The sequence below is a fragment of the Schistocerca nitens genome, chromosome 5 (assembly GCF_023898315.1).
Source record: "Schistocerca nitens isolate TAMUIC-IGC-003100 chromosome 5, iqSchNite1.1, whole genome shotgun sequence".
NCBI lineage: Eukaryota > Metazoa > Arthropoda > Insecta > Orthoptera > Acrididae > Schistocerca > Schistocerca nitens.
In genome coordinates, this window is record NC_064618.1 from 860,885,126 (window position 1) to 860,901,451 (window position 16,326).

Below are 16,326 nucleotides of genomic sequence, written 5' to 3' on the forward strand. Positions count from 1 at the left end.
TTGACTGCAATATTCTCAAAGAATATTTTGTAAATAGCGTCACCACCCCACCCATCAATTCTGCCTCTGATGCAGAAGCATTGCTCACTTGTGCAAAACAACAAGAAGTGAGAAGTTCACTTGGACCCGAATCACATTAAATGATATTCATAAGTCAATAAACAAATTAAGTAATTCCAAAACAGAAGACTATTATGGACTCAGTAATCTCATCATAAAATGTATAGCAAAAGAAATTAAAATGCCACTTCTCTCACTATCAAACAGAGTACTTGATGAAGGAATATTCCCCGACTGACTGAAGCTCACTGTTACATTGCTTGTGTATAAAAAAGGTGAAAGAAACCTCCCAAATAACTACAGACCCATTTCAATAGTACCAATCATATCCAAGTTAGTAGAAAATTGTGTGCATAAGCAGATATACAGGTATTTTGAAACCAACAAAATTTTAAATGAACAACAGTTTGGCTTCAGGTCACACCTATCAACTGTGAAAGCAGTAGAAGCTTTGGTGAGCAATGTTTATGAAGGGTATGAAAAAAGGGTATCAATGTCTGGAACACTTATTGACCTAAGTAAAGCATTTGACTCAATGTCACATGACATAGTCATCAAAAAGTTAAAATACTATGGCATTGAAGATGATACACTCCATCTATTCAAATCTTATCTACGCAATAGGTTACAACTTGTATATGCAAATAAGCAGAGGTCAGAAATACTCCCTATAGAAAGAGGAATACCCCAAGGCTCTGTTCTTGGACCTTTCCTGTTCATTGTCTATGTTAATGACTTCTCGAATTACATACTGTGTAAGAACATACTATATGCTGATGATATGACATTAATAAGTATAGGAGATAACTTACAGAGTGTACTGGACAAAAATAGAGAAATGATGCAAATGGCTAATTACTAGTGTCAGGCTAACCAGCTGCGCACAAATCAAACAAAAACAGAAGAAATAATATTTAATCTCAAGTAACTAAAAATGAAAACAAAACAGTGAAATTACTTGGACTAATCATAGACCAAAAGCTCTCATGGGAAGGACACACCAATTATCTATGTAGTAAACTAGCACAAGTACTTTTCTTATTGTATAAATTAAGAAACAGTGTGAGTAAGCAATTGCTACTCCACTCATACATGCTTTTTTTCATTTGCAACTGCAATATGGAATATTGCTTTGGAGTAACTCTCCAGGGGCTGAATGTATTTTCAGATGGCAGAAGAAAGCAATCAGGTGCATGGAAGGGTTAGCACCCAGAGAGTCCTGCAGAAATTATTTTAAATCTCTTGGCGTAATGACAGTGCCAAGAATGTACATATATAACAGTTTAAAATATGCCAGAGAAAATCTGAAAAAATTGAACATGAGATGTGATGTGTATGCACACAGTACAAGAAACAGTCACCTGGTGGACTTGCCTTCCACAAGACTTGCTGTAGTCCATAATAACTATAAGTACTTAAGCATAAAATTTTTCAATAAGTTACCATGCTCAGCTCATACAGTACCACTAAATAAATATAAGAATACATTGCAAACCTGGCTAAAAAACAACGAATTCTATACAACTGAAGAATTCTTAGAAACTGATCATCAAAATATATGTTTTACCTAAGTTATTAAGAAAATGTTTTGATATTATATAAGCTAGTTATTTACTATGATTCTTTCCTTATGTGTGTATTTAATTATTGTATAAAACATTGTTTTACATAATGATTTTCTCCCCTTTCTGTAAATATTTGAATATCTTACTGAAACTAAAACCCTCTGCAAACTTTGACAAAGCCAATTGTATGAAAAATACTGAAAGGCTAATAAAAATATCCTATTCTATTCTATTCTATTCTATTCTTCAATGTCAATTTTTGAAATGTCTTGGTTACAGGCTTTAACACCTAACTCAGATTTAATTACTGACCACACAGCCTTTGTCTTATTTTTATGATTTAAAATTAGCCTGTAATTTTCCAGTTGTTTTGCTGCTCTGACAACTCTTTTAAATATGGTTGTATAGAGTCTAACATATTTAATGAAATCAATATCTTTATTATATTTTAATTCTCTATGCACTTGCCTTTTCCTTACACTGGAAATTTTTATGCCCTGGGTAAACCACTTTATTTGTTATTTTATTGCTTCACAGTCTAGATGGAAATGTTTCATTAAAGACACCAAGAAAACTATTTATGAATTTCTCAAAGTTTTCGTCACTTGAGTTACAATGATCAAAAGCCATGTTTTCTCTTTTAGTTTCTCACTAAATGTTAGCAAGTTTTCTTTGCTAAAGTTCCTGCTCGTATGGGTTTTCATATGTGAAATGTTCCTGTCTGTCTGTGGCAGCTAAATGAAAACTGCACAATGATCTGAAATACCTAGATCTAGACAAAATTTATACACATCTTTATATACATAATTAGTTAGAACATTGTCAATACATGTTGCTGATTGCCCATTGTCTCCAATAGATTCAAGGAAATTCAATTTGACACCATATTTCTTCTAGCATAATTTGATGCTTAGATAAAAATAGGACTGATGTTGATGTCCCTGGAATTCTGTATTTTGAGATTATTATAACATTTGCTTGTGAGTCCACTATTTCTACACAACAGCTCTCAAACACACATTCATCATTTAAGTAATTAAAACAGTTTCTGGTCTCATTACGTATATCACTATGTAGAAGTATACATGAGCCACCACGTGACTTGTTTCTTCTGCAAAAGCGACTTGCTAATCTGTAGTTCCCTATCTTGTTTAGAATTTTAATTGTGTCCTCAGTAAACCAGTGCTCATTTAAACAAACAACTCTAATATTTGCACATTCTGACAGAATGATTTCCAGTTCATCTACTTTGGAGTTTTTATTGTTTGAAGCATCAGTGTTTAAACCATTTATATTCCAGTGGATAACATACCTGCTTTGACTATTAGTTATGGGCTTTAGCACATTTCTTGCCAGATGATAATGGTTTGGTTCTGTCTTTCTTAATGCTACACAAGTTTTTCACCCCCTTCACCACTTATCAATTTGCTTTATTTTTTGTGACCTGGCAAGTATCCATGAACATCTTAATGAATATTTTTGAGCCCAACCTATTCAGATGTAGACCACCTTTGGCAAGACACTTTGCACTTAGAATTTGTTGGGATCAATGAAAACAACTCCTAGTTTATTGCACTGTTCTTTAATATTGCTGTTTGTTATCTGCACATAGCTGTCACTCACCGATTGCTTGTACACAGTCCCACTTATTATTATTCTGGAATTTGAGTACAGTCTTCTGGCCATTCAGATGAGGTTCATTGTGTGGTTTACAATTTCTTCCTCACTGTTGTTTCGAAGCGAATTTGTTTGCATGGGGATAAAAATACCTTCTGGATTTCTGCTATGCTTATTTGCTGCATTTTCTCATGAGCTTAAGACATTGTTAAGGTGTGTATGCAATTGATGTGTCCTGATTCCAGTTCAAATGTTGATTTCGGAGTTTGGAACAACTATGTTTTTCAACAATGAGTCACCTATAATAAAGATTTCACTTATTCAGTTCTTATTATAATGTTTCTTTCAGTCTGTTTTGTACATTACGCTGGTCCACTTATATTTGTTTGATTCTTCCATATAGCATTTAAAAGGAAATTAAAAGAATTTCTGAATGGCAACTCCTTCTACTTAGACAAATTTTTGGATATAGTAAATGGGTAATATCCCTCCCCCAACCCCCTTCCCCCCCAAAAAAAAGAAAAAGAAAAAAAAAATTAAGTGTCATGTAATATTTTGTGTAATGTAGTATCTTGTGTAGACACCTTTTATTAACCTGACACGTTCCACATCATTACGAAGTGTCGTATTCATGATCTATGGAACAAAACTAATCAGTTTCTTTTTCTTTCATAATGGCAGCTGAATTTTTTTGTGGTTTGTCAGTTGTATTGCTGAAGTATGTCCATCTGGTACTGGAGTTTTTTCACATACACAACACTTCATGTTTCAATGCAATATTTTCGTGCTTTAGCATCGTCAGTTCTGCTTTCAGAGCATCAGTGACACTTTGAAGAAGACGAATAATTTTGTCCTTAGGACTTCGGGTGGATGTTAATCGTGCATTTTCATCATTTTTACATTTGAGGCATGTCCACTGAATAACATCATTCATAAATTTCAGACACACATTTGCGCACTTCTCATGTAACCAAGAGTTGCACTTAATGCACCGAATTCCTTTGACTACACATTTTTTACACCTTCTGCACGAAGAACCATTTATTTTCAATTGATTTTGGAGCATCCTATCACCACACAATCCGACCAGCACCATCTTTACATGATGATAGACAATAGTTAGCAAGATGAGTTGCAATGTGTAGCATTCATGCTCCTTCTGTTTCTGTTCTACAACTTTGGTGTCCTCCAGATGTTAAGGTGTTTAAAATTTAGAAGAATGAAACATACTCAAAGCCGTTGGGACATTACTGACAGTTTCTTGCAATGCAATTAACCCATGCGTAAATCACTGGCTCTCTCTGTTAGTCTAGGGGCAGACTTCTTCATAAGGTTCAGTCACCTCAAATTTAATAAAAAGTAGTTGCTGACATCTAGTTGGAATTCTAAAGTCTACTAGGCTCAACATAGATGCCGCTTCAAAATGACATGCCAACTATTGGTGACTAAGTTTTAATAAAATAGTTTATTGACCCATTGATCTCCCACAAAACTGCTGACTGCTGAACAACATGAGTTATGTTGAAATGATAAAATGGTTCAAGCCCCCAAGAATGGACTGTAACTTCACTATACAAATTAATTAATTACTTTGAAAACACAATGGTTCACAGTCCTAAATGCCTTTAAGTCAAGAAATTTAAATGAAGTTACCGCAAATCTATGAGACTAACAAATGTGGCTTTATCACCATTCATATCCATGTACATGCTACCTCCTTCAACTCAAGTCAAACTGAGTCTGCCACCTTTCCATACTGAGTGACCATGAGGAATGTGGCCACTGAGTTTCTAAAGACTTGGTCACCCCCTCCAGAAAACTGTCACCATTTTCCAGCTCTCAGCATCCCCACCCACATAAAGTATGCACATTAATATCTCATAAGGATGTCATGTGATGGCCAGTCGTTTTACACAATTACGTAAGTTTCATTAAATTCTCATTGTGCTATTAGCTGTGTGGAAAAATTCTACCCTATACACATATAAAATAATAATTTTTGGGTACCATAGTTTGCCCTTAAATCAAAGTTTTGTGCTTGCAATGGTGAGAATAGTTTATTCTCATTGTATCTTTACTACCTACGGTACAACTATAAATGATGCCTTTCTGTAGGATATTATTAGAATTTGTATATCATCAATAAAATTTAAATTGTGGGAAAAATTATGCAAATTTAACATAAAACACCCCCCCATGAACCATGGACCTTGCCGTTGGTGGGGAGGCTTGCATGCCTCAGCGATACAGATGGCCGTACCGTAGGTGCAACCACAACAGAGAGGTATCTGTTGAGAGGCCAGACAAACATGTGGTTCCCGAAGAGGGGCAGCAGCCTTTTCAGTAGTTGCAGGGGCAACAGTCTGGATGATTGACTGATCTGGCCTTGTAGCATTAACCAAAACGGCCTTGCTGTGCTGGTACTGCGAACGGCTGAAAGCAAGGGGAAACAACAGCCGTAATTTTTCCCGAGGACATGCAGCTTTACTGTATGATTAAATGATGATGGCGTCCTCTTGGGTAAAATATTCCAGAGGTAAAATAGTCCCCCATTCGGATCTCCAGGTGGGGACTACTCAAGAGGATGTCGTTAGCAGGAGAAAGAAAACTGGCGTTCTACGGATTGGAGCGTGGAATGTCAGATCCCTCAATCGGGCAGGTAGGTTAGAAAATTTAAAAAGGGAAATGGATAGGTTAAACTTAGATATAGTGGGAATTAGTGAAGTTCGGTGGCAGGAGGAACAAGACTTTTGATCACATGATCACAGGGTTATAAATACAAAATCAAATAGGGGTAATGCAGGAGTAGGTTTAATAATGAATAAAAAAATAGGAATGCGGGTTAGCTACTACAAACAGCATAGTGAACGCATTATTGTGGCCAAGATAGACACAAAGCCCATGCCTACTACAGTAGTACAAGTTTATATGTCAACTAGCTCTGCAGATGATGAAGAAATTGATGAAATGTATGATGAGATAAAAGAAATTATTCAGGTAGTGAAGGGAGACGAAAATTTAATAGTCATGGGTGACTGGAATTCGTCAGTAGGAAAAGGGAGAGAAGGAAACATAGTAGGTGAATATGGATTGGGGGGAAGAAATGAAAGAGGAAGCCGTCTGGTAGAATTTTGCACAGAGTATAACCTAATCATAGCTAACACTTGGTTCAAGAATCATAAAAGAAGGTTGTATACCTGGAAGAATCCTGGAGATACTAAAAGGTATCAGATAGATTATATAATGGTAAGACAGAGATTTAGGAACCAGGTTTTAAATTGTAAGACATTTCCAGGGGCAGATGTGGATTCTGACCACAATCTATTGGTTATGATCTGCAGATTGAAACTGAAGAAACTGCAAAGAGGTGGGAATTTAAGGATATGGGACCTGGATAAACTGAAAGGATGAGAGGTTGTAGAGAGTTTCAGGGAGAGCATAAGGGAACAATTGACAGGAATGGGGGAAAGAAATACAGTAGAAGAGGAATGGGTAGCTCTGAGGGATGAAGTAGTGAAGGCAGCAGACAATCAAGTAGGTAAAAAGACGAGGGCTAATAGAAATCCTTGGGTAACAGAAGAAATATTGAATTTAATTGATGAAAGGAGAAAATATAAAAATGCAGTAAATGAAGCAGGCAAAAAGGAATGCAAACGTCTCAAAAATGAGATTGACAGGAAGTGCAAAATGGCTAAGCAGGGATGGCTAGAGGACAAATGTAAGGAAGTAGAGGCTTGTCTCACTAGGGGTAAGATAGATACTGCCTACAGGAAAATTAAAGAGACCTTTGGAGAGAAGAGAACCACTTGTATGAATATCAAGAGCTCAGATGGCAACCCCGTTCTAAGCAAAGAAGGGAAGGCAGAAAGGTGGAAGGAGTATATAGAGGGTTTATACAAGGGCGAAGTACTTGAGGACAATATTATGGAAATGGAAGAGGATGTAGATGAAGACAAAATGGGAGACAAGATACTGCGTGAAGAGTTTGACAGAGCAATGAAAGACCTGAGTCGAAACAAGGCCCCGGGACTAGACAACATTCCATTGGAACTACTGATGGCCTTGGGAGAGCCAGTCATGACAAAACTACCATCTGGTGAGCAAGATGTATGAGACAGGCGAAATACCCTCAGACTTCAAGAAGAATATAATAATTCCAATCCCAAAGAAAGCAGGTGTTGACAGATGTGAAAATTACCGAACTATCAGTTTAATAAGCCACAGCTGCAAAATACTAACGCGAATTCTTTACAGACGAATGGAAAAACTGGTAGAAGCGGACCTCGGGGAAGATCAGTTTGGATTCCGTAGAAATGTTGGAACACGTGAGGCAATACCAACCTTATGACTTATCTTAGAAGAAAGATTAAGAAAAGGCAAACCTACGTTTCTAGCATTTGTAGACTTAGAGAAAGCTTTTGACAATGTTAACTGGAATACTCTCTTTCAAATTCTGAAGGTGGCAGGGGTAAAATACAGGGAGCGAAAGGCTATTTACAATTTGTACAGAAACCAGATGGCAGTTATAAGAGTCGAGGGGCATGAAAGGGAAGCAGTGGTTGGGAAAGGAGTGAGACAGGGTTGTAGCCTCTCCCCGATGTTATTCAATCTGTATATTGAGCAAGCAGTAAAGGAAACAAAAGAAAAATTCGGAGTAGGTATTAAAATTCATGGAGAAGAAGTAAAAACTTTGAGGTTCGCCGATGACATTGTAATTCTGTCAGAGACAGCAAAGGACTTGGAAGAGCAGTTGAACGGAATGGACAGTGTCTTGAAAGGAGGATATTAGATGAACATCAACAAAAGCAAAACGAGGATAATGGAATGTAGTCAAATTAAGTCGGGTGATGCTGAGGGGATTAGATTAGGAAATGAGACACTGAAAGTGGTAAAGGAGTTTTGCTATTTAGGGAGCAAAATAACTGATGATGGTCGAAGTAGAGAGGATATAAAATGTAGACTGGCAATGGCAAGGAAATCGTTTCTGAAGAAGAGAAATTTGTTAACATCGAGTATAGATTTAAGTGTCAGGAAGTCGTTTCTGAAAGTATTTGTATGGAGTGTAGCCATGTACGGAAGTGAAACATGGACGATAACCAGTTTGGACAAGAAGAGAATAGAAGCTTTCGAAATGTGGTGCTACAGAAGAATGCTGAAGATAAGGTGGGTAGATCGCGTAACTAATGAGGAGGTATTGAATAGGATTGGGGAGAAGAGAAGTTTGTGGCACAACTTGACTAGAAGAAGGGATCGGTTGGTAGGACATGTTTTGAGGCATCAAGGGATCACAAATTTAGCATTGGAGGGCAGCGTGGAGGGTAAAAATCGTAGAGGGAGGCCAAGAGATTAATACACTAAGCAGATTCAGAAGGATGTAGGTTGCAGTAGGTACTGGGAGATGAAGAAGCTTGCACAGGATAGAGTAGTATGGAGAGCTGCATCAAACCAGTCTCAGGACTGAAGACCACAACAACAACAACAACAACAACAAACATAAAACAATAAAAATTGACACTGTTGTTGTGGTCTTCAGTCCTGAGACTGGTTTGATGCAGCTCTCCTATCCTGTGCAAGCTTCTTCATCTCCCAGTACCTATTGCAACCTACATCCTTGACACTAAAAATAATAAATCTTAAAATCCAAAGGGGGCGGGGGTGAGAGGGTGGGGGTAGGGGGCGGGGGTGTTATCACTGTCCACATGTAGTGTCATGATGTCAGTGATATGCTGATTTCAATTAATTTTGCAATTTGATTATTAAAGTTATTGAACATGCAACTACATAGCTACGTAGATGTGTCTTACCAAGAGCTAAAAACTGAGTGCTGGATCTCTTTTGTGGGTTGAACAGTGTATCAGTTATAAATTATTTAGTGAATTATTTGTATTCAACCCTATTTGTATCTGTTTCTCCTCTCATATAACATTTCCAGTCATATCTGTGTACCATTGGATTCATAATCAAATTCTGTTTCTTTTCTTACCTTGTGCTCACCCTTAATCAGCACGGTTCATGCTGCTCGTGCACAAATAAGTACAAAGAAGTTTGGAAGTTTCAACAGCTACCAGATGCTGACACCATGCTCAGCCCTTGAAAAGCCCACATGGAGCCAGGTCACGTGCACTGTGCACCACCACCCAGCCTCGGCACAGCTGGTGCACGACTTAAACGCTGCACTCAAACAGAATCCTATGACACAGATATGACTTTGTGTATTACACCTCCAACATGAATGTTGTTATCTGCTGGTATACTAATCTTTGTAACAGATTTGCTTATGATGATCTCCTTCTTGAAATTCAAAATGACTGTTTACAATAATACAATATTTTACAGTGTTATACTGAATCTTATTAATAACTACTTCCTTACATAATCTTGACAGAACTATTAAGATTCGAGACAGGATGGTAAAGAAGTGTAACTCCTGACCCTCTCCTGAACAATGATTTTCTTCTGCATACTATAATCCAACTTGTTTATATCCATTTGAATTGGAAAATACTGGAAACCTTAACAATATCCAGAATGTCACTCTATTATAATGAATGTGGTGAATATAGAAATGGCCTGGAAAATGCCAGCCAACTATACAACAGATTACAGGCGCTTCAACAATGTTTCAGTGTAACAACTGGAAGTAGGTAGCAGTGGTAGAATGAACCACAATACTGTTCAGGAGGTGCTGGGGGTGGGTACAGCCTAGATTAGAGAGTGCACCAAAGATCCTGGCTACAATTTCCCAGGAGAAGATGTTCTCTATCAGAGTGTCCACAGAAGAGGATCTACATAGTGATACAATGGTTATTCATCTAGACACCCAAGCAGCTCTGAAATCTCCATAAGCCTCTGCTACAAGAAGAAAGATCATTACAGGATCCCTTGTGAGGGTGGAGGAAAGCAATAGGGCAATTCTGTTATGCTTCCTGTCACTCGGATATTATTGGTAATGAGAGATAGCTGGGGAGGAGTAATGACTTCATTGTTGGAGTAGAACCTGCCATAATCACCACAAAGGTGATAGTAATTTCACTACGTAGCTGGATCATGAGGTTGCACTTAGGATATTGAATTAAGATTCAAAAACAAAATATGGTGAACTAATGATGCAGAAAACATGTTTTAAAAGAAGTTCTTCAATCCTGGACTCAACAAAGGGCAGAGTAAACTCATTGTAGATACCGAGCGAGGTGGCGCAGTGGTTAGCACACTGGACTCGCATTCGGGAGGACGACGGTTCAATCCCGTCTCCAGCCATCCTGATTTAGGTTTTCCATGATTTCCCTAAATCGCTTCAGGCAAATGCCGGGATGGTTCCTTTGAAAGGGCACGGCCGATTTCCTTCCCCATCCTTCCCTCACCCGAGCTTGCGCTCCGTCTCTAATGACCTCGTTGTCGACGGGACGTTAAACACTAACCTCCTCCTCCTCCTCCTCCTCATTGTAGGTCCAATGTCTTACCATGGGAACTTCAGGAAACACCTGCACAGTATGAATGGAAAAAAAGAAGCCGCTACGTGCAAACTGTGTGGTGTGGGAGATGAAACTGTGCCATATTTATTCTTCCAATGTGAAGCACTGGAGACCGAAAGACACGAGACATTTGGATCATTAATATGTGAAGAGATTGTATCTAACAAAATTCTAGTAAAAGATCTGCTACTACTCTTCAAGAACACTGCCTAGCTTGATTAGAATGACACTGAACTTAATTTCAGTGTGGGCAATAGGGAGCGAAGATCACTGTTGTTTTGTGTCCCTGATTAAATCAAATGAGTGTTCATTTTAGAAAGACTAATCAATTATTGGAGATGATTGGTGGGCTGTTATGTTTTATACTGTCTTAATCACTTCCTTGTTCTGTCATTTTTTAATGTTAACTGATTTTCAGATGTAGCAAAAAGGTGCAGCCAAATTTTCTGAAGACATTACTCACACACGGAAGAAGAAAATATGTTATAGGAACATGGTCATGGAAACATTTAATTTCCACATTAAAACTCATTTTCTACAACTCTTCATAGTGCGTTAATCATGGGAAACACAAAGAAACAGAATGTGTCACCATATCACATGTAACTCTTTCTTACACAAAATGTTAAAATATTTTCCATAATCTCAGATGCACTGGTGTAGTATTTTTGCATGTTTTCACAGCCTTCCACGATGTAGGCAAAAAGTCTCTCTTCATTTTGTACCAGAATTCAAGAAACAAAAGTTTCAGATTCTCTTACAAATTTAAGTCTAGTGGGTTCATGGAATATGATATGTGGAAGCCTGTATACATTAACACTGAAATGAGGATGATACTCTATTGTGCCTAAAATACTTCTTTTGACATCACAGGTAAAGGCACATCATCCAGCACATCAAGTAGCATGTTCTTTAAGAAAGCAACAGACGTTCATCTGTGGGTGGAAGAAGATGGGGCCCTAACAGAAAGTCGCCAACAATGCTGCCCCAAACACTGACAAAAAAACCTGCATTGATAACCCACTTCAATCTGCAAATCATGCAACTAACCTCTGTGATGTACCGAACTCAGCCAGAGGTGAAATCAGTACCCAGAACACTGAGATATAACAGATCACTTATGAACAAATAAACTTTTCTTGCAGTTCTGGTTGCTGCTCTATGAGGGAACAAAGCAAAATTAGTACTAAGGAAAAATCAGTTTATTTTGATGTGTTCCAGTCATTGTATGAGGATGGAACACCACATAAATTGTTTGGTTGAGAGAGAGCAGTAGTTAAATTATGGCTCTGGTAAGAATTATTGTATGAAACTGACCTCTGATTTTAAAAACAATTTATGATTAGGGAACTCAGATCAGATATTTAGTTATGGCTGTTTTTCTTGATCCAACAGTTATTAAATGAAGGGCCAAGAATAGCTGCTGCTAGTGGCAATTTATACTTTCACATAATTATGGCTAGTTTCACACAGAGCTCATTGTACCTGTATGCAAATGCACATTACTAACACACATTTGCAGTAGATGAGTGATCCTGTTATCATCAACAGTGTATTGTTTCTTCTAAAAACTAAACAGACAGATAGAGGTCACATTTAATTTTGGCATGATTCTGCAGTACTACTGCAACTAATGAAGTTAAAAACAGAAAATGGGTGGGCATATTAGAAGGTGAAGTCGTTTTCATCCTTCTGTGTGTCTTTCAATTGCAAGTAGCAGATGTCAGCATCCCATACTACCCAAGATGATGAGTGGTTCTTCAACTGTTCTATTGTTGGGACACCTTTATTCTATTATCTTGTGTGATATGCATAATGAGTGGCACAGCCATGATCATGTGCTAATTGGCTTGTCACGTGAGCATTTGCATTCTTTTACACTAAACTGTTCAGGAACCAAATCCATGATGGACAATAGGAAACCATTATGTGCTTGCTGTGTCCCTAATATTACTTTAAACAGTTTATGCTACATTTAGGTAAATCCAAGATTTACAACTTAACCAGACATTACCATGGGGGCATACTGAAAACTTCATGTAAGAAAGAGTTTCATACTTCGTATTCTAACATTATAGTGTTGTGTGCTTCCCATAATTAACATAGTATGAAAGTTGTTGAAGGTGATTTCTTACATGGAAATAAATTGTTTCTAGACCCATATCTATATACCACATTTTCTCCTCCAATATGTGAAGAACATTTTCTGAAAATTTGGGCATTCCTCTCTCCCTAGTGTATGGAGTAACACTTGTGTCTATGCATATACATGAGTGTGTTCTTTATTCAGCAGTACTTCTCAGAGAACTGTTAATCCTCTATTTGTAAAAATGTAATGTAAATATATTTGTAATTTGCTACTGTAAATCTGTTATTGATCATTTTTCAGGATTCACTAGGTGGCAACACAAAGACACTTATGATTGCATGCCTTTCACCAGCTGATAGTAACTATGAAGAAAGTTTGAGCACACTGCGTTATGCTAACAGAGCAAAAAATATCAAGAATAAGCCCCATATCAATGAAGATGCAAAAGATGCACTTCTGAGAGAGTATGAACAGGAAATACAAAGATTGAAAAACCTTGTAGAAACATCTTGCACTAATCGTGCTTGGTTGTCAGGTACTTCACTCTTAATAGCTTTCTAGCTTTGTCCTTCTTATTAGTTTTATGTCTCAAAGAAATACACAGAAGTGTGTTATATTGAAATTAGTAAAGTTCATTGGTATTTTTACACAACTGAAGGTGATTGCATAAAAGCTTCCTGGATGCCATTCATTTCCATACCTACCAGATATGTGGGATTTTACAACAGGGTAAGGCACTTGTTCTCAGAGCAAGTAATATTTGAAAGTGGTTGGATGGACATTGTAGAGAACTTCAGAAAATGGCCTGACCACTACATCTGCTAAACATGAACAGTATGAATAGAACAGAGTAGTTCATGGAACACATTGGAGAAATATTTATCATTTTCAAAAATTTTTATGTGCATGCCAAGATCTGTAGCCACCCTTTGAAACACATAGATTCATTATTTTTTCAGAGCCTTTCATCCTCTTCATTAGTCAATCCCATATTGTTTGGATTCACTTTGTGCTATTAAGAGTTGATGATCCCACAATTTAGTGTGGTACTGTCAGTGTGTATTTTTGAGAGAAAAATCAATCATTTGCACATATTCTGCTGCAAATGAATGTTGCATTTTCATTATTTTGATACTCTGTAAATCTGTGCAAAGCTAGGATGAGGTGAAGCAAAACAAGGGTGAGTTGATGACAAATGAGAACAATAAGCAGAACATTTACGAAGTGAGGTAGAAATTCTGGGACCAACAAATCAAATAATTGCTAAAGTCAGTGATATGGTTCAAGGCATGGATAACAGAGATATTGGAAACTGTGGAAAGGAGCAAGTACATCTGCTAATGCTGTTGACTGGAATACTTTGCACAATCAAAGCAGTTACATCAGTGCACATACAAAAATGAGGTAGGCCAGTCAAAATGAAATCAGATGTCTAAGACTGAAAAAGTGGAAGATGTACATACCAAGAATATTATATGTTGTGAATGAAGATGGTCCTGATAGAAAGTTTCAATAATGTAAGTGATATTATGGTATAATCCAATTAATTTGAGGAAGAAATTTCTGAGAAATGTACATTTGGATTAAACCATTGTATGGAAGTGAATAATGGACCATGGGAAATCTGGAAAAGAAGAGAATTGGAAGAGTTTCAGATGTGATACTATAGAAGGATTTGAAAACTGACAAACTGATTTTTTAGGATAGGAGAACATGGAGAAGAACAAGGGACAGGATGGGGGGACATTGGGCGGGGTGCTCCTAAGATGAAAAAATGGTTGGTACAGGACAGGAAGACATAGCAGGCCATGTCAACCCACCAGAAGATTGATAGCCCCCCCCCCACACACACACACCCAGCATCCACAACAGACATACACATAAGTTTAATTTATTTCGCTCAGGAGTTCATTGGCTGATAATTTATTTATCAATGTTTGGTCTTTGATCTTAAGACACCATACAACCAATCAATGTGCTAAGTTATCCAGCCTGACAAATACAATGAAAACTGTTTGCCGCATATGTGTGTTGAATTACACATTTCCTTGTCTTTTATGATACAAGTGATACCATGGGAACTGTTAACTGTCAGGTCTAAATCAACTCTCTTCACTACTGTCTCAATGAAATAGGCTTTTGAGAAAGGTCTCCAGTCTAACTTTTACCCATGAGATTAGTTGCTGCCATGATTTTCATTTCACCTATCTGAACAGTTGATGAATGACTATGCAGAACAGTGAGTTTGATTCACTTTCTGAAGGGACTGAAGTGATCTAGAGATAAAAAGAGTAGAAGAGTGGTGTTTCATTGCCAAAACAAAGTATAACCAAGTGACACCATACAACTGTTTAGCAGAAAAGACAGTGGAGTGAACCAAAACAAATTAGTAAAGAATTTTTATTTCTCACTTTTTATTTACAGTTGATTGAAATTATGATGTGTGTGTTTGTCGGAGCGAGGAATAAATTTTATCTACAATTAGTTTTAGATAAAGGATAATCCAGGAATGTAATTTGGAAATTATTTACTGAGGTACCAAAGAAACTAGTATAAGCATGTGTATTCAAATACAGAGATATGTAAACAGGCAGAATATGGCGAGTGGTCAGCGATACCTATATAAGACAACAATTGTCTGTGCAGTTGTTAGATCAGCTACTGCTGCTACAATGACAGGTTATCAATATTTAATTGATTTCGAATGTGGTGCTACAGTCAGCACATGAGCGATTGGGTACAGCATCTCTGAGGTAGCAATGAAGTGGGTATTTTCCCATATGACAATTTCAAGAGTGTACTAGGAATCTGTTAACACATCATATCTCTGAGCTGAAGGCCCACTCGTATACCCTTGATGAATGCACAACAGAAAGCTTTACACCTTGCCTGGGCCTGTCGACACTGAAACTGGACTGTTAATGGCTGGAAACATGTTGCCTGGTCGGGCAAGTCTTGTTTCAAATTGTGTCGAGTGGATGGACATGTACGGGTATGGAGACAACCTCATGAATCCATGGACTCTGCATATCAGCAGGGGACTGTTCAAGCTGGTGGAGGCTCTGTAAATGTGTGGAGAATGTGTAGTTGGAGTGGTATGGGACTCCTGATAAATCTAGATACAACTCTGACAGGTGACATGTACCTAAGCATCCTGTCTGATCACCTCCATCCATTCATGTCCATTGTGCATTCCAATGGACTTGGGCAATTCCAGCAAGTGCAGAATTTCTACAGAGTGGCTCCAGGAACATTCTTCTGAGTTTTAAACAGTTCCACTGGCCATGAAGCTCTGCAGACATGAACATTATTGAACATATCCGGGATGCCTTGCAATATGCTGTTCAGAAGCAATCTCTACCGCCTCGTACACTTACAGATTTATGGACAGCCCTGCAGGATTCATGGTGGCAATTCCCTCCAGCACTACTTCATACATTAGTTGAGTCCATGCCACATCATGTTGCAGCACTTCTGCATGTTTCGGTGGATCCTATGTAATGTAAGGCAGGTGTACCAGTTT

General features: G+C 37.7%; 1 protein-coding gene across 1 annotated transcript in view; it reads left to right on the plus strand.

The window, feature by feature from the left end:
- LOC126260764 (kinesin-like protein KIF17) overlaps positions 1 to 16,326 on the plus strand; it is a 187,392-nt gene that overhangs the window by 139,712 nt on the left and 31,354 nt on the right. The window contains exon 6 of the mRNA XM_049958103.1: positions 13,104 to 13,338. Within this exon, the coding sequence (XP_049814060.1) occupies positions 13,104 to 13,338 (235 nt within the window). The remainder of the gene's footprint in view (positions 1 to 13,103; positions 13,339 to 16,326) is intronic.